This window comes from Chelonoidis abingdonii, chromosome 9 (genome assembly GCF_003597395.2).
Source record: "Chelonoidis abingdonii isolate Lonesome George chromosome 9, CheloAbing_2.0, whole genome shotgun sequence".
Lineage (NCBI taxonomy): Eukaryota > Metazoa > Chordata > Testudines > Testudinidae > Chelonoidis > Chelonoidis abingdonii.
Window position 1 is genome coordinate 9273063 of NC_133777.1, and position 25960 is coordinate 9299022.

Below are 25960 nucleotides of genomic sequence, written 5' to 3' on the forward strand. Positions count from 1 at the left end.
TATGTATGTATGTATGTATGTGTGTGTGTGTGTGTGTGTATCTAATGTAAAGCTGCACATAGAACTGAAGCCACTATTTGATTAAACAAGCCAAGGCATGGCTTAAGCATTTCTAAAGCTGGCCAAGGTACCCAACACTGCTTCCTGCTCATCACACCGCAAGCCAGAACAGCTCAGCAGAGAGGGACAAGGTAGAGTCCATCTGCACAATCGACACTGTCAGAACCTTTACAATTCCCTATGCTGCAACTCCCAACTATCCAGCATAGTTTGTTGCCTGGGACACTGCATATCAGACAAAGATGTGAACAATCCCCACCTGAGGATGTAATCATTCAAACACAGGGCTGGGTTTAAATGAGCAGCTTCTGGTCACAAAGAAAAATAGGCAAAAGTTAAAACCTGATCTATTTATAATTTAATTCCTTTCACTACATCTGCCATCCAACTTCCATGCACATAGCTATGGCAGAAAGTTCTTTTCTTCCATTTTCCTCGCATTCTAATATTCAGGTACATGCTACAGTACATCAACGGTGCTAAGGGTCTCCTTGGGGAAAAAAACTCCCATGAACTCAGAGGTAACGCTATAGCTCCAGCCTGAACATGTCCAGTTGACCTAGCGAACAATGTTCCACATTATACTACATGCCAGTTAAGGTCAGCAGCTCTCACTTCGGTAGATTTGAGTCCCCAACCTTAAAATGATCTAATAATGAAATAGTAAAATAAAGAAAAAAGGGTTGTGGAAGCAGACTCTGAATTGCAGTTGTCTCTCTAGGTCACTCTATACATGCATTGAGGAGTCAAGCATCTAATTGGGGTACATGCAAAAATCAAATTAACAGATGCTACTCATATTCAGTAGTTTATTAGCTAATGTAGTAACTGGCAGCTAATTTCTAAAAGACAAAAAATTGAAACATGGCAGAATTTTATTATAAGCTGATCAACATGATCCCTGTCCAAGTCCCCCTCAGAGCCTGTGGTTCCCAAATGTGTTATCATTTAGTCTTCTCCCAGCCTTGTGTTGCGCAGCGTTCAATGTAAGCGCTCTGTCTTCACCAAAGACTAAACATGCTGCCCCCTGCAGCTCACCCAGGCTCTCTGGCCCAGAAAAATGGACTGAGCTAGAGCCATGAATTTTGCTACCACATATGGGCAGCATGATGGGCTATCACTGAATCAGACCAAATTGACAACACTTTGAAAGGGTCCCTATATCAGATCAAATTCACCCCAATATGGGCATTTTGCTTTTACAAATACGCTTTTACAAAGCCAAGATCAAGAGAAACGTGAATTTAAAATAATTCCAGTGGAATAAAACCAAGAACAATCCCTTGCAGTGTTTGCAACCCAGGCATCACACTAGTAGTGCATTAGTGAAAGGAGCTATAAACTGCCTAGAAATCAAAGTAAAACTGATTCATCTCTCATCATTGTCTAAGCTCAGAAAAATGCAAAAAGGAAACACTGAAAAGTCACTAGATTTAATTTTTTTTTCAGTTTTAGATTATCCCAAGCTATGGGTTATAGCAGATAAAAGGAACTTACAAAAAAAAAGTATAGTACAACCTCCATTAGTCAAATATTGTGAGAGATGCTCAATAATTTCAGATAATTGAAGTTTTGGGGAAAACCATCAAGGGTTTTTTCAATACAGTTAATAGATGAAGGGGGATATGACCCTGTTCTGGACAATTGGGAGTTTCAGATAATCAAACTTAAATGTTCCTTTAGTTGAAGACCTTACTCTGTATCCTTATCCCAGCTGTTTCCATAATCATTTATAAATACCCGAGAGAGAAAGCCTCTCTAATACTAATACCCTGTGTAGAACGTGTGGTGTGACTTAACTAGCAACTGGAAGAAACAAGAAAAAACGGGCTGAAATGCAAACAGACTTTTAAAAAGTTTCAACAGAAAAATTCATTTAATTTTTTTTAATGTTGCAACTTACACAAAAATTAGTAACTCCCATTTTCAAATAGAAAGGGGAGTTTAAAAGGCAGATACAGTTTTTTGTATGATTCCTGGGAATTCTTTGGGGATAACATTTTCTTAGTTTCAAGTCAATCACTAAAACATATTCAATATTATTCTGCAAAGGTAACCCAAGTATAGGAGGTCACAGTCAAGTACGCCAGAATGTAGGAGCACCTTCACATAGACAGACTGAGGGAGACAATGAAATGGCCACTTATAATTCAAATGACCTTTGAGTTGCACTGGATTCCATCTCCAAGGATACTTGCTGAAGCCAAGGGACAGCACAGTAATCATGGTCATCTGAAAAGCAACAGAGATTTGGTGCGAAAATGTAGAAGAATTCATGAGATTAGGCCTGGTTCTGACAGTCACTAGCAACAAACTGCCCCAAAAGGGAAGGTTGTTAAAAGAAAAGATAGAGCATCGTTGTTTTCAATACAGCATCAGTTGGAGTGCGCAGGGAAAATACTCTCCAATAAAATCACTTTAAACTAGAAAAGAAGAGTCAATAAGCCTCAAACTCAGATATGGGTTCAGTCCATCTTATCACCAAACACTTCCAGGCCAAGTTTTGCATTCCAATAACCAACACCACCACAACTCATTTCCTCCATATTGGTTATACCCCATCAGCTGAGTGTGGACTATGATTAGCAACACGAAGGGGAAAAGACAGCAAGAGAGAGGATCACCACTACAAGAATTTAGGTTGTCAATACATATGTAATTTAGAAATTATAGCTATGAAGTTGCAAGCATGGAATGGTGCATAACTTTATCACCACTAACTGAACAGCAGACACAGATAGGGACGTGATGGAAATGACTATTTTTGTTCCTGATTTCTTAAGTTTGTTTACAAACTGGATTTTAATAGATGGTTATTCCAATCCAATACGGTTTGTTTTAACAAAGCTGGATATTTTCCTAAACTTAGTTTTTAGTGTGTGTAAACATGACAAATTTATCTTACTCATGCATTTAAGTTTCCCTTTTTACTTACTTACTTTTAAAGGGTTGGAAAAGCATGTAACAGGGAAGAAAACTTGCTTCTGGCTTTGCAACAATCTTGCCTTGGCAAGGATGGATTAGATAACATATTAGGTTGTTTCAATCGCCAATACCTATAATATGCCCTTTTTAAGAGGAAATTCTGCAGAGGAATTTTCATTAGTAACTGCAGTGTTTTAGCTGAGCAGCTTTCTAGAACTGGCAGCATGCTAGAGAACCACTCAAGAGGCCTGACAGTAGGTATAAATACTCTTATCAGCTGCTGCAAATAAGGAAGGAGAACACTTTTCCATAAGCTCTACAGGATTTGGGGTAAAAAGTGCTATTTTTCCTAGTGTGAATCCAACACTAGCCAAGCGCCAACTAAAAGGCTGGCAAAGAAGGGTTAATTCATAAGTGGCATGGCTGCTTCCTAGAATGGAAGGTGAATGCACCAGACTGGTGAGGGATGAGGCAGAAAACGCTACTTGGATAAACTAAAGATTCTGGGGTTTTACAGGTTCACTGGTTCCACTTGCAACTGGTGATAAGTACATTCGATTATCTTCAACTAGCAACTGGGCCAGCGGGTGTTCTGAGCCACAAAGGAGAGTCTGGAAAACATTACACCGCCCTGAATGCTGGAGGAGCAAATATGTCCACTTTAAATTCTATAATCTATAACCCAGCAACTGATCTGTGGAAACACTCACCTGCAGTAAGTCTACAGTCTCCATTGATTTCAATGGATCTATGATTTAAGACAGCTTAGGGTATAGTCCTATTTATGCACATTTTCAAGGAGAAGCAACCCAAACGATATTTTTCATTTGTCAGTCATCCAGCATTTACTCACCTGACCTGTTACAAGACTTAAAAAGCCTGCCTTAAACAAAGGATTCCCAGCCTCGTACTTCTTTCTGAGGGTTTGCTGAAATTCAAAGTACCATTCACCTGATGTTACTGACTGGCTGTAGGGGCACAAACAAATTGTGCTGCACTCTCATCACCGTGCCCTATTTCTGAGTCTCTGCTAATAGTCTCCTCTTAGCATCATGGCTTTGAGCAACCATTACATCAGCTGACTACTGTCAAAAACCCAGACTTAGCCACCAAGAATAGGTGCAAAGTTGCTGATTGGCCGACTGCAACTATTAGGCAAATTACAACAGCCGCCACCAGATTTCAGAAATCAATTCAATGCACTAAAATCCAGAGAATCTGTCCACTCACTGCCACTAACGTACAGATAAATTAGAATGGTCAAGCTGTAGATGCATTGCTGTCTTCAAGGCTATCTGTTCCTCTAAAGGTGTAACTCTAAAGCATGTCCCCCAGGAATTTTCTCCTCTTTTGGAAACTGAGAAATTTGTTTTTGCTCAGCTTTCATACAGAAAGTGGATCTCAGTCACAGGGAATAGGACTTGGCAAAGAGAAAGGAAACCTAGAAGAGAAGTAGTGTCGCCTGTTTGCAGTTAGCCATTACTACTACATTTGTCTCCTCCCTAAGATGCTAGAAGAAATGAATCAGCTCTGCTTTGCTCTTTAACAGCCGTGAACTGCCAAGGGTACAGCATATGAATGGTCTCATTTGCTCTATCTTGGGGAAATCCGTCCCATTAAAAGTTCCACACTGAGCTTGCTGCTCACTGCACTCTGCTCCATAACAGCATTGTCAGTTTGGATTTAACAGCAAGATGACAACACTGCACTACATCAGTGGAAGCAGAAAGGACAGACAGATCCCTAGAAAGACACATGCTCCATCATTGCTAGCTTACTTTTCTCATTTCCAAAGTTATCAGGATCTTTAAGTTAAGAAATGTCTTTGGTGTTTAGACAGAAGATAGCAGAAGGGGTTGTACTGTAAAAACTAACAACTGATTAATTGGAGGCTGAAAGAGGGTGATCCTGCACAGCATCTGCTCCCCAACTGCTTCAGGTGTCTCAGAAATCTGTAGGGTTACTGGTTCTGCACTGAACTTTTTAGTACATTATGAAAAGAACATGATTTTATCCAACTGCTGAATTAAAACATATATATGTTTAAAAGGAAATTATCTTGACTACTGGCCAGTCCCAAATGCAACTGACTCCTGGTCCTTTGTCTAACTATATCATTGGGAGGGATGGGGTGGGGAGCAAAGGAATACCTCAAAATCCTGTTTTAAAAACAGCAGTTGCCAGTTTTCATGTAGAAAATGTGAGGCCTCTGTTCTTTTGGTTTGCATTAGTTTATGAAATTCATTCTCAAATACTGTCTTTAATCCCCACTGCCCCTCACCCCTGAAATTTACACTCACTGTCTCAGCTTCACACCATGGGAAACCTGCTGAAATCCACTTCCAAGTTTCAATCTGGTGCTGGACTGTTGACCTTAAGACATTTGGTCTTCAGGCCAGAGAGTCGTACTGCCAGAAAGGACTGACACAACCACTGATGCAGAAGGCTAACCATATGCCCCTTGGGTTCACAGGAAAGGTGATGGTAGTTTCAATCTAGGATGTTATGAATAAACCATACTGCCCCAGAAGCAGGGGGACATATGAACAACTAGAAAACCAAATATATACAGAACCTTTCAAAGATGCCCTTTTCTCACATGTTCAGTCACTATGATTTTCTGCTGTGAATTCAGAAGTGGATGATGAATAACTGTGAGAAATCAGTGTGAGTACAACCCACCCCTTTTTGTTTTTTTTTTCTTTTCTTTAAAAGAAATAGATTAATGCTGCTCGTCCATCTTCTCACTTTCCCTCAAAGGGAATGGACAGAAACCACATTTTGAAGATCCATCTGGTTGAGCCTGGTAGCTCCCCCTCCCAAATCCCCATATAAACAAACATGGATATATGGATGTTTTGCAGGGGTGGGTTTGTTAAAAAAAAAAAAAATCTGCCTTTCCCCCCAGTTTGGTATCATGTTACTTTAATGCTGTTCCTACGAGAAGCTGCACCCATCCTTCTAAATCTTCTTGGGTGGCCCTTTTCAATGGTCGTATGTTTTGAAGCTCCAAGAGGCAGAATAGCAAAGCATCAGAGATGATCAGCCTTCTTCCCAGAGAGCAGATGTGTGTGTGATATATTCCTTTAGATGCTGAACTGTAACTCCCATCCCAAAGGGAAGGAGATTTAAAAAAAAAAAAATCCCAGCAGTCATACAATCAGTTGTCTGTATTTTTTTTTTTTTTTTTTAATCTAAAAAGAGGGAAAATATCCCATAAGTAAAGGCAGAACTGAGTTCCAGGTACAGGTAGTTGGGAGGATTTTTTCTCTCTCTTTTTGGCACCTCGAGATTCTAAGAACTGTTGTTGACCTGCCCTTTAAAATATAATTTTAAAAAGAGCTCGTAATTCTCTAAATTTCAAACTGTTACAGTTATGGTTTTTCTTTTCTTTGAAAACTGCTTTCGAGGCTCATGCCGCTGCCCCACCTACATTCCTACTATCCTCCCACCGATTCGTCATTCACTGGTTGCCTGTCCTTGCGGCGCTGTGGATGTGATGACTCCAGTTTGAGCCTGGACTGCTCCGCTGGACTCTTCCATCCGGGGTTTTTTTACATCTGGCTCACCCAAGGGTGCTGCATGGTCTTCAGTTGCTGCCTCGCATATCCGGCTGACCACAACGGGAGTGGATGAGCTAGCCTGGGCTGCAAGGAGCTGTAGCGGATTTGTGAGAGCTGGGAAGTGGGAGAGAAAAAAAAAGTTAATTCAGCGAAAAATCTAAACAACAACATTTGCAGGTCTAGAAAAAGACAGAAGTAAATTATACTGGAGATATGCAACTGTCATCTTCAGATGTGCTTTACAAACATTAACTAACTTTCTGAATTTAACTCCTATGTGAATTTAAGAGCATTAATTCTTGCTCTTCCCTAGCACCTTCCATTGAAAGTTCTCAAAATGCTTTACACATCATTTCATAAATAAATCTTAACACCAATGAGTTAAGGAATTGTCTCCAGCTGGGAAAGCTCCTACTCTTGTGTTTTAATCCCTAACCCATAACTGAAAAATTCTGCATCCATGGACTATGAGACTGAAGCTCAGTACTTACTGCACAGAGCACCACAATCAAAAGCTTCTCCCAAGCTGCCATACCAGCATGCCTTAAGCCTGACCTGGATGGACCACTGCTAGGCGCATGTGGGTAGTTTAGTCTCCATGGCCCATTCAGAGCTGGGCGCCTCTACTACGATTGCCAACAAGAAAGCCAATGCCCTGTCTACTGGGAACTGGATTACAACCAGAATATTAATGTGGGAGGCAGATGAGTATTATATCGATTTTACAGGTGAGAAACTGAGGCAAAGAGGTTAAATGACTTACCTCAGGCCACAGAGGGAGTCCCTGTCAGAGCTGAGATAGAACCCAGGAGTTCCTGGCTCCTAGCCCTGTTCTTCAAGAACTAGACAAAAACTCTCACAATAGTAAAGAAATGGGAAATAAGGTAACCCTACTTTCAGTTTACAAAGTCTCAAGAGTTCTGTTACTGAGTAGAAATTACTTCAGCTTAAAGTCACAGCAACAGAATATGCTTATACCTTAGCAAAAGTGTAAAATAGCTTCATAGTGATAAAGACGGGCAAACCGTGAGGGACATCAACATGGTAAGAGTCAACAATACAGGAGTGTCCACTGCTAGCAGCACAAAAAAGGAGCACAGGGATAAGTAGTAATGGAAGCAGAACAATGTCCTTCAGAGTCCAGTAAACTACACCAGGCAATTGAGAAGAATGCCATGCACCGGTAAGGTCAAGAGGATGAGAAAAGATGACTGTCAGGGCTGGATGAGAGAAACCCGCTGACCACTATTCAGAAAAGCCATGTCGGTTTTCTAAGAGGAGAAAACCCCAGACTGGGAAACAAATGTTAAAAACCGAGACAGCCTAAGGGAAGAAACTATGTTTTTCAGCTGCACACAGTGCACTGCGTCAGAAAGATACAAGCTCTGCATCTTCTGCAGAGAGAATCTAGCATCACTTAAACTGGAAAGCTGTGGTGTCATCGGAAGGATTCTAATCACATCTGATTACAAAAAAGAATAAGACAAATTTTAGTGATTTCGAGTGCCTTAAACATAAATGAACAATAATTAGCAATCAAATGTCCTACCCTGCATCAATCTCATGCTACTGCAGGATAATATCAGCTCCGTTTATTCTTATTTAGCAGTTTTATATCTCTAAGTCATTACAACTACTCATTTACCTTGTCCAGTAATGGAAAAATGTAAACTAGGTAGAACTTTGATAGGAAAGGTTTTAATTAAAGAAAGTGGTGGGAAGCCTTCATCCAGCAGTGGACTAAAACAAAAAAAAATCACTCATAGGACAACCCAAAAAACGCTGTAACAAAGCCAACACAAATCCAGACAAAGTCTTCCGCTCTGACGGCCTGTAAGAGTCAGGGTGGAGGTGCTGGGACTCTTCTGATTTCACAAGAAGGGAAGGCAATAACTCGAAGTGCTAGGGTTCTGCCACCACCAGTCATTACCCTGTCATTGTCTAACCTGATCTTAAAAATGTTCAAACACTCGTCAGGGATGGTCTAGCTAATACTTAGACTTGTCTTGAGTGCATGGGACTGGACTAGAAGACCTCTCAAGGTCCCTTCCAGTCCTACAGTTCTATTGTTCTATGTTGTTAAAGATGGCAGAGCTTTTTCCCCCACAGAGGCAAATAAGCAGAACTGGAGGTGGAAGAGAAAGAATGGAGCAAGGACTTAGAGCACTAAAGCTGGGGGAGAAAAAAAAACTTTTCTTATTTAGTGGTGCAAAATGTTGCACGATACACATCTTGCACACACATTTCAAACTGAATGTATGGGAAAACTTGTACGTCAGGAGCTATGTGTAGTATAACTGTAGAGTTTGCAGTGCCTGTGAAACGACATCAGCTGATCGGGTGCACAGCCATAGAGGAAAGCCATACCATAAGCACTGCCGGTGATGCTGTTGGTGGGGATGGCATGCTTCCCATTTTGTGTCACTGCCCGAACAGGCAGTTGGTGTTGTCCAATGGTCACTGGAGTTGCCTGCTGAAGGATGGTAACAGTTTGCCCTGGGACACCTTGAGCCATCTGACTGGCAACTGTTTGGATGACTCGACTGGCAGTGGGTATTGTGGCAAACGCAATTGTTGGTTTCTCATCCATGCCTGTTTGGACATTAAACAGAAAGGAGAATCATTCACCATGAGCAGGCTTCAGTTTCATTAATATGCTAGCAATAATACATACCCCCAAGATTAGACAAAATGAAAATACCCAAGCACATACAGCCGAAGTATCCAGATACAACCATATCATTTGCGTTTGATAAATCCTACAAATCAATAGCTCATGGGAATGAGAAGCATCATTTCTCAGGTCAGTGCAACAGAGTATCAGAGTAACACATTTGGGCTCCAAAATAAGAAGGGGTTGAGGACATGGCTGACTGGTATGGATCTGATCCTGGGAGATGTGAAGTACCCAGAAATTTTTATGCAGGATCAGGCTCTCCAGGGAACACTTTCTTTGGGCCGACTGAAACAACGGATCAGCACCGAGAAGGCAGTGTTTCACTCATCTAGCTCATTAGAGGAAGAACACTGCAATCAGCGATCTAAAAATGGGGAAGGGTTACTTACCTATGAGGAACAAATGGTTATTCTGAATGATTATTCAAGATACCCAGCCATGATTTTTCAGTAACTCCACAAGTTTTCTTACTGTACCTAACACACAAATATCGATACAACTATTTACCAATGTCAGGTACAGACTTCCTCTAAGGCACAAGCAGGCCAACTAAAAAACAAGGTTAAAAAAAATGTCATTCTGAGGCATAAAAAGGTTCTCCCCCTCATTCTTTTCCTTATCTGCATGTTACTACTTTGGCATGGATACAGTCAGTGAAAAACTAGGCCACAAGAGTTCCCTGCCTGTACACCAACCACCTGAGCCTCAGCTACACAACAGGGAAAGAACCATAACAATATCAAACAGCCCCAGTGTTTGTGGAGTTAGGGACAGCTTGCTTTCATGCCTACACTTGGGTGAGATCAAAGGGGAGTGGAGAGGAAGCAGTCCCCTCTAATTTTAATCAGCCTTCGTGCACAACAACTTTCAACTAGCTGTGAAGGATAGAGGAAGGAACCAGCAGAAAGGGGGCAGTGCCTGGACTGATGCTGCTGTTTTAGTGCAGCAGTGTTTAAAACCTTCCTCCTCACTCCCCCACCTTAACTGAGCTGCTCAACAGGCAGGGAGAAGCTGCCAGGAAGCCTCTTGCTTCAAGACGCAACCCTGTCCCTTTGCTGGCCAGCCAAAGGCTGCAACTGAGATTTCTCTCTGCAGCTGACTCAGCTCATTGCCTGACCTCTCCAGCTAACTCTTAGAGGAGGAGAAAAAGAAGCGATGCCTGCCCAGACAGGCAGGAAGTGAAGAAGCTGATCCAGTACTACCACCCCAGCATCCCCCTTCTCTTCCCCATCTTAACATCAGAGAAACAAGGGAGACTTGGTAGAACAGGAGAGGAGAGCTCGGGCAGGGTGTCAGACTGGTAGAAGGCATAAAGAGGAGTGGTGGGGGAAGTAGGGAGAGACAGATTAGGAGAGACAAGAGAGCGAGCAGGGTTAAGGCAGACCATAGGAAAGGCAAAGGGGGGGGGAGATGGCAGGATGAGAGAAGGAAAAGGAGATGGCAGAATTGGGGAGAGAAGGGAGAGGAATGAAGAGTGGAGCTGGGGAATGCAGAAGCTGGGGAGGATCTAGGGATGGCAGAGGGTCAGAGAGACAGAAACCTGCTCTACACTAAAAAGTTAGGTCGACCTAGCTACATCTCTCAGGGGTGTGAAAAATCCATACCCTACGGCACCGCAGTTAAACTGACCTACCCCTCGGTGTAGAGTGTGGTAGGACGACAGAAGAATTCTTCCACTAACCTAGGTGGATTGCCTAGCCAACATGAGAACCCCTCCTGCCGGCAGAGGTAGCATCTACACTGAAGTGCTGAGGCTGTACTACTGTACCGCTACAGGCAAGCCCAGAGATTGCTGCTGGGAAGCCTGGAGAAGCACAGAGGAGATCTGGTCAAAAAATTCAGGGGAGTTTGAAAGTGGTCAAAAGCAAGCCAACACCAAAGCAAATGCTGAGACTGTTCCATATTACTATTGGGGAGGGTCTTTGTCTCTCCCTCCCCTCCCCATTCCAGCTTGTAAGCAAATAAATCACTCTTCTGCACATAAACACCCAATGAAACGCACAGTTCTTATCGTACATTTGTACAATATAATGCAATTATGAGAAGGGCTGCAGAAAAGGGGCTACTGCCTGAATGAAAGCAGACAGAGAATGATCCTTTTATAGAACATTAAATATTTTCAGGGTTTAGCTCTCTAAGTCCACTGAGGCCAGAGTTGCCAGTTTAGAAAGATATAAAAGTGATCCTTACAATACTTGGCTTTTGCAGAATCTTCTAATCACAAAACACTATATGCACTTCTACAAAACTCATTTCCAGAGGCTTACACCTTCCCCACCTTGGAATATATTTTATATACCCACAGAAAAAGGACAATGTCTCAATTACCATTAATGTCACCTTGAAACAAACAGCTTCAGCCTTCTCTGTGCTCGCTTTCAAAACAGAAAAGCATACCTTGGGATGGTGGGAGTTTTGTCTGGGATAGAGATACCTTTTGGTAATTTACCCAATTGATCAGAATGGGCCTCAGTCCACAAGCACATTATAGGTGGACACAGAACTAGAATAAATATTCACAGCCATATATATGCAGCTTTGCTCACCAGTAAAATTCTAGCTAGATTTTTACAACTAAAGGCCACGCAGAGCTCAATTCTCCTGCTTACTGCTAGGCAGACCTAGTGCAAAAGCTCTTACCCAGTTTAAATTTTATCTTATGACTGACCTCTTTTGTCAAGGATTAAACACCCAGGGAGTGCAACAGGTGTGCAAAAAAACCCTACAAGTCCAGACAAATCTTCCTTTGTCAAGTAGGGAGGGAAATGAAACAGACTACCTCGATGATCACCAGCCAAATCCAACACTGTTCCTGCTGCTTCATGAGCACCGCCTGCTGGGCCTGGATTTGTCAGTATGTATCCGTTAGCGGAGCTTGAGGAGGAGGTCACAACCCTGACCATTGTAACAGTGGGAGCCTGCTGCACTACATGGATTGCATGACCAGAAGGCTGCTGAGAAGTCACTATTGGCATGTAAGCTACCGGCTTTGCCACTAGGGTGGATGGCCGGGGAGGTACTGCCATGATCACCGGCTGGGCACTGACAGGTGATCCTGAAATGGAAGAGATACGCATATTAGAGCACTCATTTACTCAGACATTTCTAATACATAATGTTGAGCAGTGCAGTATTTGGAAAAGAATTAAAGTTATTCAGACAACATTCAATCTTGTATTACCCAACTTTTGCAATCTAAACATTTTGAGTGTAGTTTTTGCATGCAATGTGTGTACACACACTGCAGGGTTTTAAATGGGTTGCACAGTCATGGGGTTCATACAGACCTAACATCACCACCCAGCAGTTTCACCTTTCCCAGCATACGAGTGAAAAACTCCACCCCTGCTTAGTGCTTTTTAAATTATCAGGTCACATGGAACTCAGGATGCAGACAGCAGCCCCAAAGAGCAAGCGACCTAAGTGGCTGTAGAAGAGAGATGACATACCCAAATCCCCATTCAGACTGACTCCCTCCACTCCCCTATTCCATCGCCATGAAGCTGAGGTTAATAAGAAAGAGACAGTCTAAAGGTATATAGCCAGTGGAGGCTGGGAAAGGGTAAGTATGGAGAGATGAGGCCTTTATTTGAAACACAGAACACCTCCCACAATGAACACACACTCCTGCAAAACAGGGGCTACATACCAGGCGCACTTTGTGAATATCGATACTCTGGAACAGAGGCTAACTTTGATGCAAAATCATGTTCATGTGGAATGGGTGAGCCCTCCCTGGACAGGCACTCTGGAGTCTGTAGGCCACTAGAGTGAGGGGACAGCAGGCCGGGATGAGTAGGAGAGGCAGGGGCACTCCTGAAACACAAACCAGTGCCAACAGAGTAAAAAGAATACATGCTGGACAAGAAAGTAGTAGCAGAGAAGCAAAGGGCATCTCCAAAATCTACTGCCTCAATAGAAGAGCTTCTATTCTTCCACAGCACTAAGAAACCATTCTTGTGCTGTTTCTACCATCCTACTTCCTCCAATAAAGCCAGAAGCATGGCATCTTTGCAGCAATGCCACTCTTAGTAGGGCGAAATCTGAATCTAAATGGGCACACTCAAATGAATATTTTTTTTTTTTAAAACAGGTTTTGGTTGGTTGGCTTTTGTTTTTCCATCCTGTTTTTGACAGTTCTTTGATTAGTACGTGCTATAATTTAAACAAAACCTGAAACGTTTCATATGAGGAGTTTTTCTGATCTTTTGTTAGGTGGGGGATGATTCCAAGGCTCCTCTCCCACTATTTCTGTCCTGAGAGACAGAAAAACAGTGAAACTCCACTAAGTGCTGCCAATGCAGAAAGTACACTGCAGAAAGGTATTTTTTTGCTAATTTTAAGTAACAGGAATCACAGACTATTTGCAATTATAGCAGATACAATGTTGTCATGCAAGTGTGATCTTCAAGTTGTCAGTATGACAAAGGTTGGGGAATTCCCAAGAGTACAAACACCATTTAAGAGAGCCACTGTTCATAAACCCAGGGAACAGCTACAAGCACTGCATTTCCCTTCTGACCAGGGAAAGTAACCAGACTTAAATGAGAACACTTCGACGCTCTGGACAGAGTCATTAGAAAAGTTTAAGAGTACAAAGAACACTGAATCCTCAAGCAATCACCACCATAACACTCCCAAACCCAGCTAGCCAAAGTGACAAAGAGTTTAAGTCACTCCTAGAATCCCCCTTGTCAGTACACTGGACTTGCAGCCTAGCAGAAATATTTTAGCAGAGAGGTTTATGGATTTCTAATTCCTGGGTCTTTTAAGTTATTTCTAACACTATTCTCACTAGGTGTGATGTTTAGCTATAGGATCTCACCGAATATATTAACTAGATATCATTGAATTGTGAGGGATCCTGACTTTATTTTCATTCATTTTAACCCAAAAAAAACAACAAAACAGAAAAACCCACCACACACACACACACCCACACCTCTTCTATAAAACAAAACTTATCTACGGGACTCACATTTTCTTTAACATTCAACAAACAATATCCTTCTCTCACACACCCCCTATTGTGGATGCCACCTTTTTATTATTAATTTTCCCTTATTTTCACCCACTTTTAAACAAAATTTGATCCCTGCAAGAGCAAAAGGGTACACTGCACTAGCTCTGTGCTAAACTTCTCCTCCACACCCATACCATTGGCTGAGGCAGTTTCATTTAGTCCCATAGTGCATCCCTTCAACTCCATTGCTGACAATCACGTCAAATGATGTGATGGTCTCTGAAAGAGACTAGTTTAAATACCACAAGTGATTTCTCCTATGACCTAATCCACATGTGGATCCAGCTCTTCAGAAATGAACAGCAGGGCTTTGCACAGAAAGCCACTTACTCCTGTGAGAACAGTTCTGCATCACTATGAAATGACAGTTACACAGATTTAGAACAAAAACTAAAAAGGGACCCGAACTTACCTGGAGGAGAGGGGCCCAAAGGGGGTTCGAAAACAGGACACCCCCCTCTGTCTCCTTTTTCGGAATGCCTGTTCAACTAGCTTGGCTTCTGAGGCAGGGTCGATTCGCCAAAAGGAGCCCTTTCCGGGCTCCTCCTGGGAGCGTGGAACTTTGATAAAGTAACGGTTCAAGGAGAGGTTGTGCCGAATGGAGTTCTGCAGGAAGGAGAGGAATGAGTTGATTATTATGCAATGTGGAAACACCAAAGACAGACAGACAAACTAGATTTCACAGACCAGAAGAGTAACATCCATCCCCTTCAGAATCTCTGCCACAAACAGCAACAAGCTACCCAGCTACCAAAGACTCACAAGGGGAATGGAAGTGATAAGAAAAAAAAAAATCTGGCTAAATAAGTTACAAATACAGAGTTTCCATTAACTATGGAGGAAGAAAGGTTTGCGAGGCACTGTACTGTTACCTGCCCCTTAGAAACAACCAGTGAGGGCAGTAGCTCTTCCACTGCAAGATATGGAAGTGGGGGCTTTGGAAAAGCATAAACAAAAGAGATGTGTATTGTAAAACATCTAGAACACACTTCAAAAATGGCCTTTTTGTTTTCAAGTGGAAAACTGCCAGGCTCGGCTGCACTGCCTACCAGCAAACTGATCACATGTGCGAACATGAACCACTAGAGGCCACACCACACCACAATGATCATAAAGCAAGCCAGTGAATTTTTTTAGACTGACTAGATATTGGGAGGGACCCATTAGCTGTCTGACACAGACCTAGCACTGTAGGGTGCTGTAGCTATTACCCATCTATATAAACTATCATTTCTAATTCCTCTTCTTTCATTTTTTTGCTTCTCTAGCAGCTTTCAAAGACCAACAGATGTGCTTTACAAACAAACAGAGCCTTACAACGCTGCTGGTAGGGAAGGAAGGGACATATAGAGACCACTTCACCCACCACTGAAATGCAGCAGTCTCTGCAGTACAATGCAGCAGCTGGTTAACAATGTACAGTGACACTGTGGAGCAGGGTAAGGTGGGAAGTGAAGAATTTCATAACCAACTGGTAGGGCAGGGGAAAACTGGGCAGGCAGAAAGTACTTATTCTGATTATACTGTCAAGTGTGACCAGCCATGCTATGGATAGTGGAATCAGCAGCTGCCCGTGACTCTTCAATACATCAGTGTTGTGTGCCTGGAAGTGACAACACCTAGTTCAAAGGTGTGGCACTGGGAAAGGGTGAGTGTGGCTGAAGCCCTGGCTACTGACACATTAAAAGCAACACTCAAGTAGCTGAATATCCAAGTCCGATATAGCATCATCAGCTATGAACAAATTGTACAGAGAAGCCGGTGAGATTTCCCAGTAGTATGCTAAATGCACAGACGTGCGACACAAGGGGTCAGCTTGTGGTTTTCGGACCCTTCGTGCTCCATGATGGTATCTATAGTAGAGTGACCATACTCTGGGAAAGGAAAGCAATAGTCGGAGAGGGCATGAGGGTTACTGTGATTAAAAGCGGGGAGAGAACAGAATTGTAGACAGCCATGCTGAAGTGGTCAAATTGCAAAGGGAGAGGTCTGTAGAGCATCCTTTTCCTAAATAACTGGACATAGCCAAGATTTTTCAGGGGTCAAGGAAGATCTGAAGAGAGATAGGTATGGGGTGATGAGATTGATGAAGTGGCTGCTGGCAACAAGGGCATGGAAGGAAATGAAAATGGTGATGACAGTCATGTCAAAGATGTGTCTAGAGATGCAGGCATGGTGGGTAACAAGAGTCGTAAGGATGGGCCTTAGAAAACCAGAGGCCCCTGAGCCACGTGGAATGTTTCCATAGAATAGCCTTTACAAAACACTGCCCACAAACAAAAAGTTTAAGTGACATTATTAAACTGATTATTCCCTAAATTGTCTGGAGCAGCTTCTCATTACCCCAGTGCCCTGATCTCTCACCAAATGTGTTTCCTTTTAGGATAAGCACTTTAATAGGAATTCAAAATTTGTAGGCATCAAGAACTCACCTGCCAGCCTTTGTCAGCAGTCCTGTAATATGGATAATGCTTGGTGATGTGGGCATAGATCCCACTTAGTGTTAATTGCCTGTCTTGGGCTGAAGATATGGCCTGCACAATTAATTGAGCATAGGAATATGGTGGTTTGGACTCATCCTAAAAGAGACGACACAACAGAGGAAGCTTAATTTCAGGAGTAAGGATTCTTATGCTGGAGTTTACACACAAGCCAGATATTAGATGCCTTCTAGATATAGCTAAACTTTCTACCAAATATTTTCTGTTGGAAAAAAGTTCCAAAGGTTTATTATGTTTTTTAAATTTTCCACCCAGTTCTGCTTCTAGGCACTAGCACCAAGCACGATTTGGTCCTGCTCCACGATCTCCAGAAGAGGGGACTCCTTTCTAGTAAATTTTTTCAAATTCTAGAAAGGTTTATTTCCAGTTCCTCACTTCGCTCCATCAGTGCATCTCCACCAAGAACAGCCACCCTGGCTTCGGGGAGAATTCAGTCTTCATAGCTATCCAGTATTGTGCTCCCTTGATAGATCCCAAACCCTAGCATTACCAAGAGGGAAACTACAGCTTCAACTTGGGTATAAAGTCACTTCATCAAGACTGAATTCCCTCCTTATGACTTAATTTTTGTTTGTTATATTTTTAAAAGCTAATCCTCTCTACACTGCTCTCCTCACCTCTTGTCCCTGAACTGCAGGCCTGCGTAGTCTGCCTGAGTTAAACAGCAAGCTCTTCAAGGCAGGGACCCTGTCTTTTATTCCCCAGTGTATTTTACAAAGTGTCGTGTACATCTGTGGAGCTGTTAAAGAAGAAAAATAAAACTCCTTGATTTTAATACTCTTCCAATAAGCTTCTTAGGGGAACACCTGCATGTCAGGCTTCATGGTCCACCAAAAAAGGCAGATTCCTGTAACTTGACCTTTTAAGTGAATGCAGAAAATAAATTTGAGAAGCTAACCTAGCGGCGATATCCATGAGCCAGTGACCGACACAGAAGGGGATGACCCAGTGACCCTCAGGGGCGTTAAATATCCCAATGGAAATACGTAACACACATGTACAATGGATAAATTATCTTTAGACTTGTTTAACTACAGTATAGTGCCAGGCCTGAAAACTTCTCCAAGCATTGTTGGGCAGATAATGTTTCTCTGAACCTTTGGGCTGTCCCCGCCAGATGCGTCTGCCTGCTGCTCTGATGCTGCTTTCGCTGCGTACTCTGCTGCCAGCTGCAGGTCCGAGGTAATGTTCTGAACAAAGCGATATCCTGAGGATCCAGCACCACGTGGACTGGCCGGGCAGGAGTTGGGAACACTGCAGGGGGTAGAGATGAGACAGAGACATCCATCTCCAGTTATTTATTAACAGCAACAAGTTTACATACAACTCCTACCATCCAAGGATTTCTAGGCGATTGGCAGACAATTAAGAATCCATCTCTCTGAGAAGTAGGTAGGTACTGAACTTCTTTCTCCACATGGGTAAACCCAAAACTTAGAGAGGTTGAATGAATTGCCCAAGATCATGAAATAAGTCAGTTGCAGAAGTCCTGACTTGACTTCCAGAAGTTCTGACTTCCTTTCACCTGCTGCAGTCACTAGACAACACACAATTTCAAAGCATGAAGCAGGATCACTCCTCTGTGAAGCCAGCATGGGACTCCACTGAGAACCAAATATTGTATCAGAGTTTGTCTTTCTGGAGTAAATAAGTTACACAAGTAATTAAAAGCCTTACTCTTCAGTCATAAATCTGGCCAATAACATTCTCTGTCTAAGATATAAATGTTGATCGCTCAACTTCTATACTTAAAAAGGCTACTTATATTTTTTACAGTATCACTGTTAAAACCATAATGACAGATGCATCACTGGGTGCAGCAACACTGGGCTTTAGAGGACTGTTCAACAACACAAAGGTTAATGTCAAGTAGCTAAAACCACAGCAACCTCTACAGGCCACTTATCTCTTTAACATACCAGCATACAAACCGTACTGACAATCAATGAGAGTTGCAGATACAGGCAGAGGGCTCTTCATATCAATGTTTTTGCAGATTGGTTAGGGGAAAGAAAAATAATTAAGAGTTCTAGGACTGCCACAAGATGGCACTTTAGAAACAGTTATGAAATAGGGAAAGCCACACCAAGAGTGGTATAAGGTTACAAATAAATAACGAAGGTGGGTCTAGTCTGCAGCACCACTCAGACACACAAGTACATACGGCAGGATGAGAAATAATTAGCAAAACTAGTCTGGGGGGGTCACACATCCTTGATTTGTGGGAACAAGACTGCTTGGCAGGTGAGATGGCGAGTCTGAAGCATCATTCATGTGTTGTCACTTCTCTCTCCAGGGCTGAACAGCACAGTGAAATGGCCCACAGTCCAATCACAGGATTACCTCCTTCTTTCCCATTAAAGTACAGTCAGGATGAACAATAAGAAAGAGGAGCGGTATTTAAAATATTTACATATGGAGAGACAATAAAAAAAATTCGTCTAACTGCATTAGAGGAGAATGGAAAAAGACACCTAGTCCCCTGTAGTAGGCTTAGGTACTGCTGTCACAAATGATTCTCCTCTCAGCAAAATGGCCACCAACAGCAGTAAGTTTAAGTGCCAATTATAAAGAACAATTTTCAAATGCAGCTATCAATGTAAACGGAAAACTACTGCTTCTCACTCCCGCTTCCTGAAAATGGCCCTGTTGCTAAACTCGACATCAGGCTGATTTATTTTAACAATGGATTACAGAAAGTTTCCTTGGAATAGGAAGACTCACACTGAGACAGACTCAACAGGCTCACAGCATCACAAAGTTTTCGACAGTACAAGCTAACTCAAGGGTGACCTGTTGCATCCACTCTGAATTCTACACTCAATAGGAACATTACCATTCAGAAGCTCAGGCTGAAGCTTTTAAGGAGCAAGGTGTTTTTAGTGAAGGACCCATGGTTATGAAACTCCTGACCCCAGAGACCAGGATGAGTTCTTGTCTCATCTCTGAGTGCAGTTTAAGATGGAACTCTTTGCTCATGCCTTCCCCCAATAAAAAAGGCAACCAAATGCCCCTGAATAGCTTCTTCCTGGTATGATCCACAGAAAGAAGATTTAATTAAGGGAAACAAGAACGCTTATTCCCAAGCAGCAGTAGTGCTTCTTTTAATTGTTGCATGTGGTGATCAGGACTATGAAAATATGCAGACTAGAAAGAGATTAAGGATTAAGAGTTGTGCTGATATTGCTAACCATTTGTGATCACACCATATCAGTATGCCACAAACAAAACTGTTAAAAACCAAGTCAGAGAAGAAGTGGAGAGGCCAGAGTTCCTCCAATAAATCTGTGCACTTTAAAAAGGGTGCATTTTTTGTGCTTTTTCTAAAACGTGGTGTAATTTCAAGGCTTGTACACAGAATGCTCAGGCCATTCAGACAGGTAACAAATTGATTCTTGAAGATAAGCAGAGAAAATGTGGCTCCTGCTCTCCAGGTTTGGGCTTCTGCTGGTTACATTTAAACTCATGAACATCTTTATAAAAGCCATCAAGAAACAAATGTGCAGCTTCCGCACCATTTTGATTCTTAACAGAAATAATTTTTTAAAAAAAACTAGCCATACCTGACCCTTGAATTTTCAGAGAGAATATCTTGTCATCTCAACATTGTACTAAATTGGGCTGCGCTTGCAAACCCACTTCAGAATAAAATGTTATTAACTTTAAGGAAATTAGTCAGTCCCGCGGTGGATGTCACAGGAAATTATCCAGTACTCCAAATGAAATGGGGGTAACCTGCAGTGGCCATGGCGCTTGGAAACTGACTTCCCCCAGCCTGCCTCTACCATGATGGGACCTTCTCCTCCAGACATAAATTTGCCACTTCTCAACAGCTCCTTCAGGCCTGGGAAGGACAGTCACATTCAGCGTTGTGGGTGGCAGAATCAGGAACATGCAACTCAAGCTCAGAGCTGCTCTTTGCAGGGGGCCAGCGGCACTATCAGGTAACGCAAGCTCTCAGCTTACTTTTGGGGAGTTCCCCTAGTGCTGCTGGAGATGAAGGGGCTGAGAAAACACGAAATTTACAACTGAAGGAGGAGGAGGAACTCGTGTTGCAAAGAGGGTGGGAAGGAAAGAGTGGGAGGAGGAGAGAGAAGGTTTTGGGTTGGTCTATGCAACAAAACAAAGAACAAAAAAAAATCTGCAGCAGTTGATCCTGGCTCTGAGACTCTCTGCCACCCCCCATTTTCCCTCCCCCCACGTAGACATACCCAGCATGGACAAGTGTCCTAAGGGTTAAGTCAAAATTAGAGTTCAGTATAGTTTAAAGCAAAACACAATGCAGTGACTTGTCAGTTTCCTCGAGTTCCTGGAATTCTCCTCACTATCCCCCAACAGCAACTGGCCAGGGGAAGCCTGCAATTGCTCACACCCTAAAAAAAACAGCTCCAGAGACAAACAAAGGCTATTTTCCCAAAATACAGCTGTTCCTATTATAAGACTGATGTGCAAAAAAAACAAAAAATCCCAAAAAACCACCAAAGCCATGTGGTCTAGGATAATACTGTGCAGGATATAAATATTTTGTTAAGCAAATACTACAAAAGACACTGAATCTATTTTAACACTACTGTAATTTTTACTGATAAAACTACAGATGAACTTTTACCTTGCATGTCTGTAGCTTGCATATCAATTTCTGAAGTGGTTTGAAATGAAAGCTACAAGATTTATTTCATTGCAGAGGTGTATTCCAAATTTCCTTCAGTATCAATGGCCTAATGTAGAACTGAGCTAGACTAAAGTGTCCCAAGTTCTATTACACCTCTACCCCGATATAATGCAACCCGATATAACACGAATTTGGATATAACGCAGTAAAGCAGTGCTCCAGGGGGGCGAGGCTGCGCACTCCAGTGGATCAAAGCAAGTTCGATATAACGCAGTTTCACCTATAACACAGTAAGATTTTTTGGCTCCCGAGGACAGGGTTATATTGAGGTAGAGGTGTATTTCCCAAAAGTATGGGCAGTTTCTTTAGCGTGTGCACAGTTGTCTAGCCAAGCAATGGCATCTTCAGTGGCATGATGCACGTCTTGTAGGCCACCGCTGAATCTAGTCAGCAGGCATTCATTGACAACATGCGTCATCGTCTGCATTGCACCGCAGCTGCACAAAGGGCTGGCACTAAGGCCCGGCACAAAGGCCCCAGTGATACTGGTTGGCTGCACAGAGACCTTGCCTGCTCCGGAACTTGTTCAACAGGGACCACTGGCGACGAAGCATGTCAAACCTAGGCAGGCAGAGTGTGGGATCGGCAACAAGGGACTGGCTAGGGATTATAACAGATCCATTCCTCTCGCCTTAACATCCTGGCATGATGGATGAGACCATAATGGGCGACGTGACGGCAAACATGCAGCTGACGGTTTAAGAAGGTTATTGTGCAGCGGCAGGCTTGAGTTGGCACATATTTTCTCCGGTAACTTGCAGTGGCAACCTCTCATCTGATATGAGGAGGAGCAATATTGCTCAGAACTGGAAGCCATGGAAGTGGAGTCGGATGCAGGGTACCAGAGATGATGTGCATGTAACTACATATCCACCAGTTTGGTGTGTGACAATCAACTCCAAACTGGTGTGGAGTATTCCACCACCGAATACAAGGTCGCAAGAGCTAACGTCCACAAAGTTGGAGCACGAGCACCCCATGAAGAACCTGCCAGTTTGCTAAGAAGATTGTTGGACGTCTTAACTTAAGCAGCTGTCTTCGTCAGGTGGGCATGGTAACTCAGTGTGCGGTCTAAGTTCACACCTAGATAGACCGGTTCTACTTCATGCTTCACCTGCTGACCATTCAGATAAACATTCAGTTCTCGGGTTATGCAGGCGTGATGAAGATGGAACAAACTGGAGACTGTTTTTATGACACTTGGCTGGAGGCGCCAAGTCTTATAGTAGTCAGCTAACTTTATCATGTCCTGGTTTAAGGTGGCATTAAACTCGTGAAATGTCTGGGCCTGGGTACCGCAACAGATGTCTGCGTGAATGAATTTTCATGACTCGGTTGTTGGCAGGTCATTGATGTAAAGGTTCAACAGGGTTGGAGAAAGCACAGAGCCCTGGGGTAACCATTGCTCTGTCGTCTCCAAGCACTTGTCTTCTCCCCCATATGGACTCTGAACTGCCTATTGCGGAGGAACAGTTCAGCGACACCTGTGACCCAAGGTATGGGCAGTGAGAGAACATAAAGCCATGCTGGTGCTTAATGCCATTCCTTTCTATGAAGATAGCTTCTGAAGCTTGAGCCCTACAAATATTTGTTTGAGTCAGGTATTCAATGGATAAAGCACTTGTTTGTCTTCCCTGGGAGCAGAGCAAAATATCATCTTGGGCTCCTAAATGATTGTTTGCTAGACCTGGCACCTGCACTGCCAAAGGAAAGGAAAAAAACTGGTTGAAATAAGGTGAACCGAACACGAACATATACATATATATATTCATGTGTGCAGGAACCTGACAGACATTTCAGAGAATGAATCCACAAAGCACATACAGCAAGGACAGCAATGGAGCCATCTTCCCCCATGCTAAGCTGGCAATCTGCCTTACTCCTGTCTCTTTCTAAAAGTATGTCTACACTTAAAACACAACAGCAGCACAGCTGCACTACCTATATCAATAGGAGGGGCTCTCCCATCTGTGTAGGTGCTCCACTTCCCCGAGAGACAGTAGCTAGGTAGACAGAAGAATTCTTCCGGCAACCTAACGCTGTCTATACCAGGGGTTAGGTCGGTATAGCAACGTCTCAGGTGTGTGGACTTTTCATACGCCGAGAGATGTAGCTATACCAATGTAAGTTCCTACTGTAGGCCAGCCCTAAGACATAGACACTGCAGCTGGACTGTGACCTGCAACTTGTGTAGACATAGCCACACTAGCTTTAATTTAGCTAGCTTTTGAAAAAGCAGCAGTGAGGAGAAGATGAAGTTGGCTGCACAAGTGGGTATGTATAGGGAGGAGGTGGAGGTAGGCTGCCGAAGCCTGCACTGCCACATCCTCACAACCATTTTTCATAAGCTAGCTAGACTAAAGTTAGTGTGGCTATGTCTGCACAAGCTGCAAGTCAGAGCCCAGTTGCAGAGTAGACATAGCCTAAGAGACAGCAGTTCATGTCCATTCAGTATAAATGGAGAATTCTCATTTATGGCCAACTGCCAAGTTTTCCCCTTCTCCCCAAAACAGATACGGCAGCTTGTTTTCTTTGGATATGCAACTTCATTTTCTGCAATTAAAAGTCACAGACGCTACAATGTTCCATTCTGTGAGCCTCCATGAGAGCACCAAACGACGTAGGAGCCTTTTCACAAGCGAAAAGCAAGCACTGGGTCAAAGTACAATGCTTTGGCTTGCAAAATAACTGAGAACCAACAGTTTCCATGCTACACCAGTCAGATATAAGGGGCAAGGAATCCTCCGTCAGCTTCTCCCTCCCCAGCCTAAACCCGAAAACGTAACTCAAAAAAATGCAGGTCCTTGCATGCTGCAAGCTTCAGAAATGTAATCATAAATGGTGAGGCTGCCAAACCAAACTGGATTTTGAAGTGAGGGACATGTCTCAGAACAGGTCAGCCTGGTTAAATATCGAAGAAAAACAAATCAAAACAAGCCACAACCAGGGAAAGTTAAAACTACCCACAAAGACTCAATCTCTTAGTACGTCCGCAGCTCCAGGGGCTCCCCTTCTAAAAAGAAGTGACATCACTCTACCCCTGGAATCAATGAAGTCTTTATTCCAGTGCTGATCAGGAGAGAGAGAAGGAAGAGGAAGTGCTTGTGTTGCTAGTGACACCTCTGCTGCTTCTCCGCTAGCACATGGCCTCCATCTGAAATAAACCTTGCACAGGAATTCCCAAGCCTGGTGAACCTTGCCCATATGTGCACGCATGTCTGGTTATTTGGCTTGCAGCTTGAACACCTGCTATTTTCAATCATCCCTCCCCCAATTCTGGGGAATCACCAAGTCACCATGCTGAATATTCTGTTCCCATAGAGTACTGAATGACTGAGACAACACAGGAAGTCCACAAAATACCCATCTCAGAGTACTTCACTGACTGCAAACTGTTAATAGTGTTGGAGCAATGGAAAACTCACAGGAGATCCTGGAATATATGGTTATGGGGTATATGAATAGGTATAATGACTAGAACAGGATGAATAACTGGACAGTTGAACTTGATGTTACCTTAGCTTTCCCCACCACACACTTACTGGAATAAAACATCAATCTGGATTAAATCCCAAGTGACCTGAAATAGATCAACTGTAGGGCTGATCTATATTCTGTCCAAGGCAACCAGGCTCTCACTAAGCTTGAGTTGGAAGCAAGGTGCATCAAGCACTTTACACACATGTAATACAACATTGCACATGATACTACTTGCATTCCTACAGCACTTCACATGTTTGAAGAACCAAACACAATTTAATCTACAAAACACTTTTAGGAAGTCGCCATTACCCACATTTCATACATGGGAAAAAAAAATGGAGGCAGAGAGTTTAAATGATTTGTCCAAGGCCACAAAGCAAGTAAGTGGCTGGGCCAAGATTAGAATTTAGTTCCTGAGTTCTACCCTCATCCTCATTCCATTATTAGAGCACACTGTCTCCCAACACCACAGATCATTAGCACTGCATTGTGAAAATATAAAAATTAGACCAGAATAAAAGCACCTGTACTGCCTATAATGCTTTAGTATTTGCATAGAACACTTCATAATATGCAAGTCTCTGAAGATCTAGCAATTCAATTCATTCAAGTTCCCCACTTTACTAGCCACAGCTAATATTATTAAAAATGAATACGTTTTTAAAATCCTACCTTTCATTATTTATGCCGGGGTGGCCAAACGTACTGACCCTCTGAGCCGCATACAACAACCTTCAGAAGTTGGGAAGGGGCTCAGGACTGGGGCAGAGGGTTCAAGTGGCTCTGGGGTGGGGCTGGGAATGAGGGGCTGAGTGTGCAAGCTGCCCCAGGGCTAAGACGGCGGGGGGGGAGGAGAAGAGAGAGAAAGGGAGAGGACTCCCCACAGCAGCACCTGGGCTGGGGGAGGGGGAGGAAGAGGCACTTTTCCCCAACGTGGCAGCTCTGGGGCCGGGGCCACAGGATAGGTGCCTCTTCCCCGTCCACGGCAGGTCCGGGGGAGGGGTGCCTGTGCCCTGTCTGCGGCAGGTTCAGGTCTGGGCTGGGGGAGGGGCACCT

At 43.2% G+C, this 25960-nt stretch overlaps 1 protein-coding gene across 1 annotated transcript in view; it reads right to left on the bottom strand.

The window, feature by feature from the left end:
- Positions 1-855: 855 nt before the first annotated feature.
- FOXK1 (forkhead box K1) overlaps positions 856-25960 on the bottom strand; it is a 66213-nt gene continuing 41108 nt past the window's right edge. The window contains 7 exon segments of the mRNA XM_032767795.2: positions 856-6662; positions 8916-9140; positions 12005-12280; positions 12875-13041; positions 14661-14854; positions 16681-16827; positions 17847-18003. Of these exon segments, the coding sequence (XP_032623686.1) occupies positions 6445-6662; positions 8916-9140; positions 12005-12280; positions 12875-13041; positions 14661-14854; positions 16681-16827; positions 17847-18003 (1384 nt within the window). The 3' untranslated portion in view covers positions 856-6444.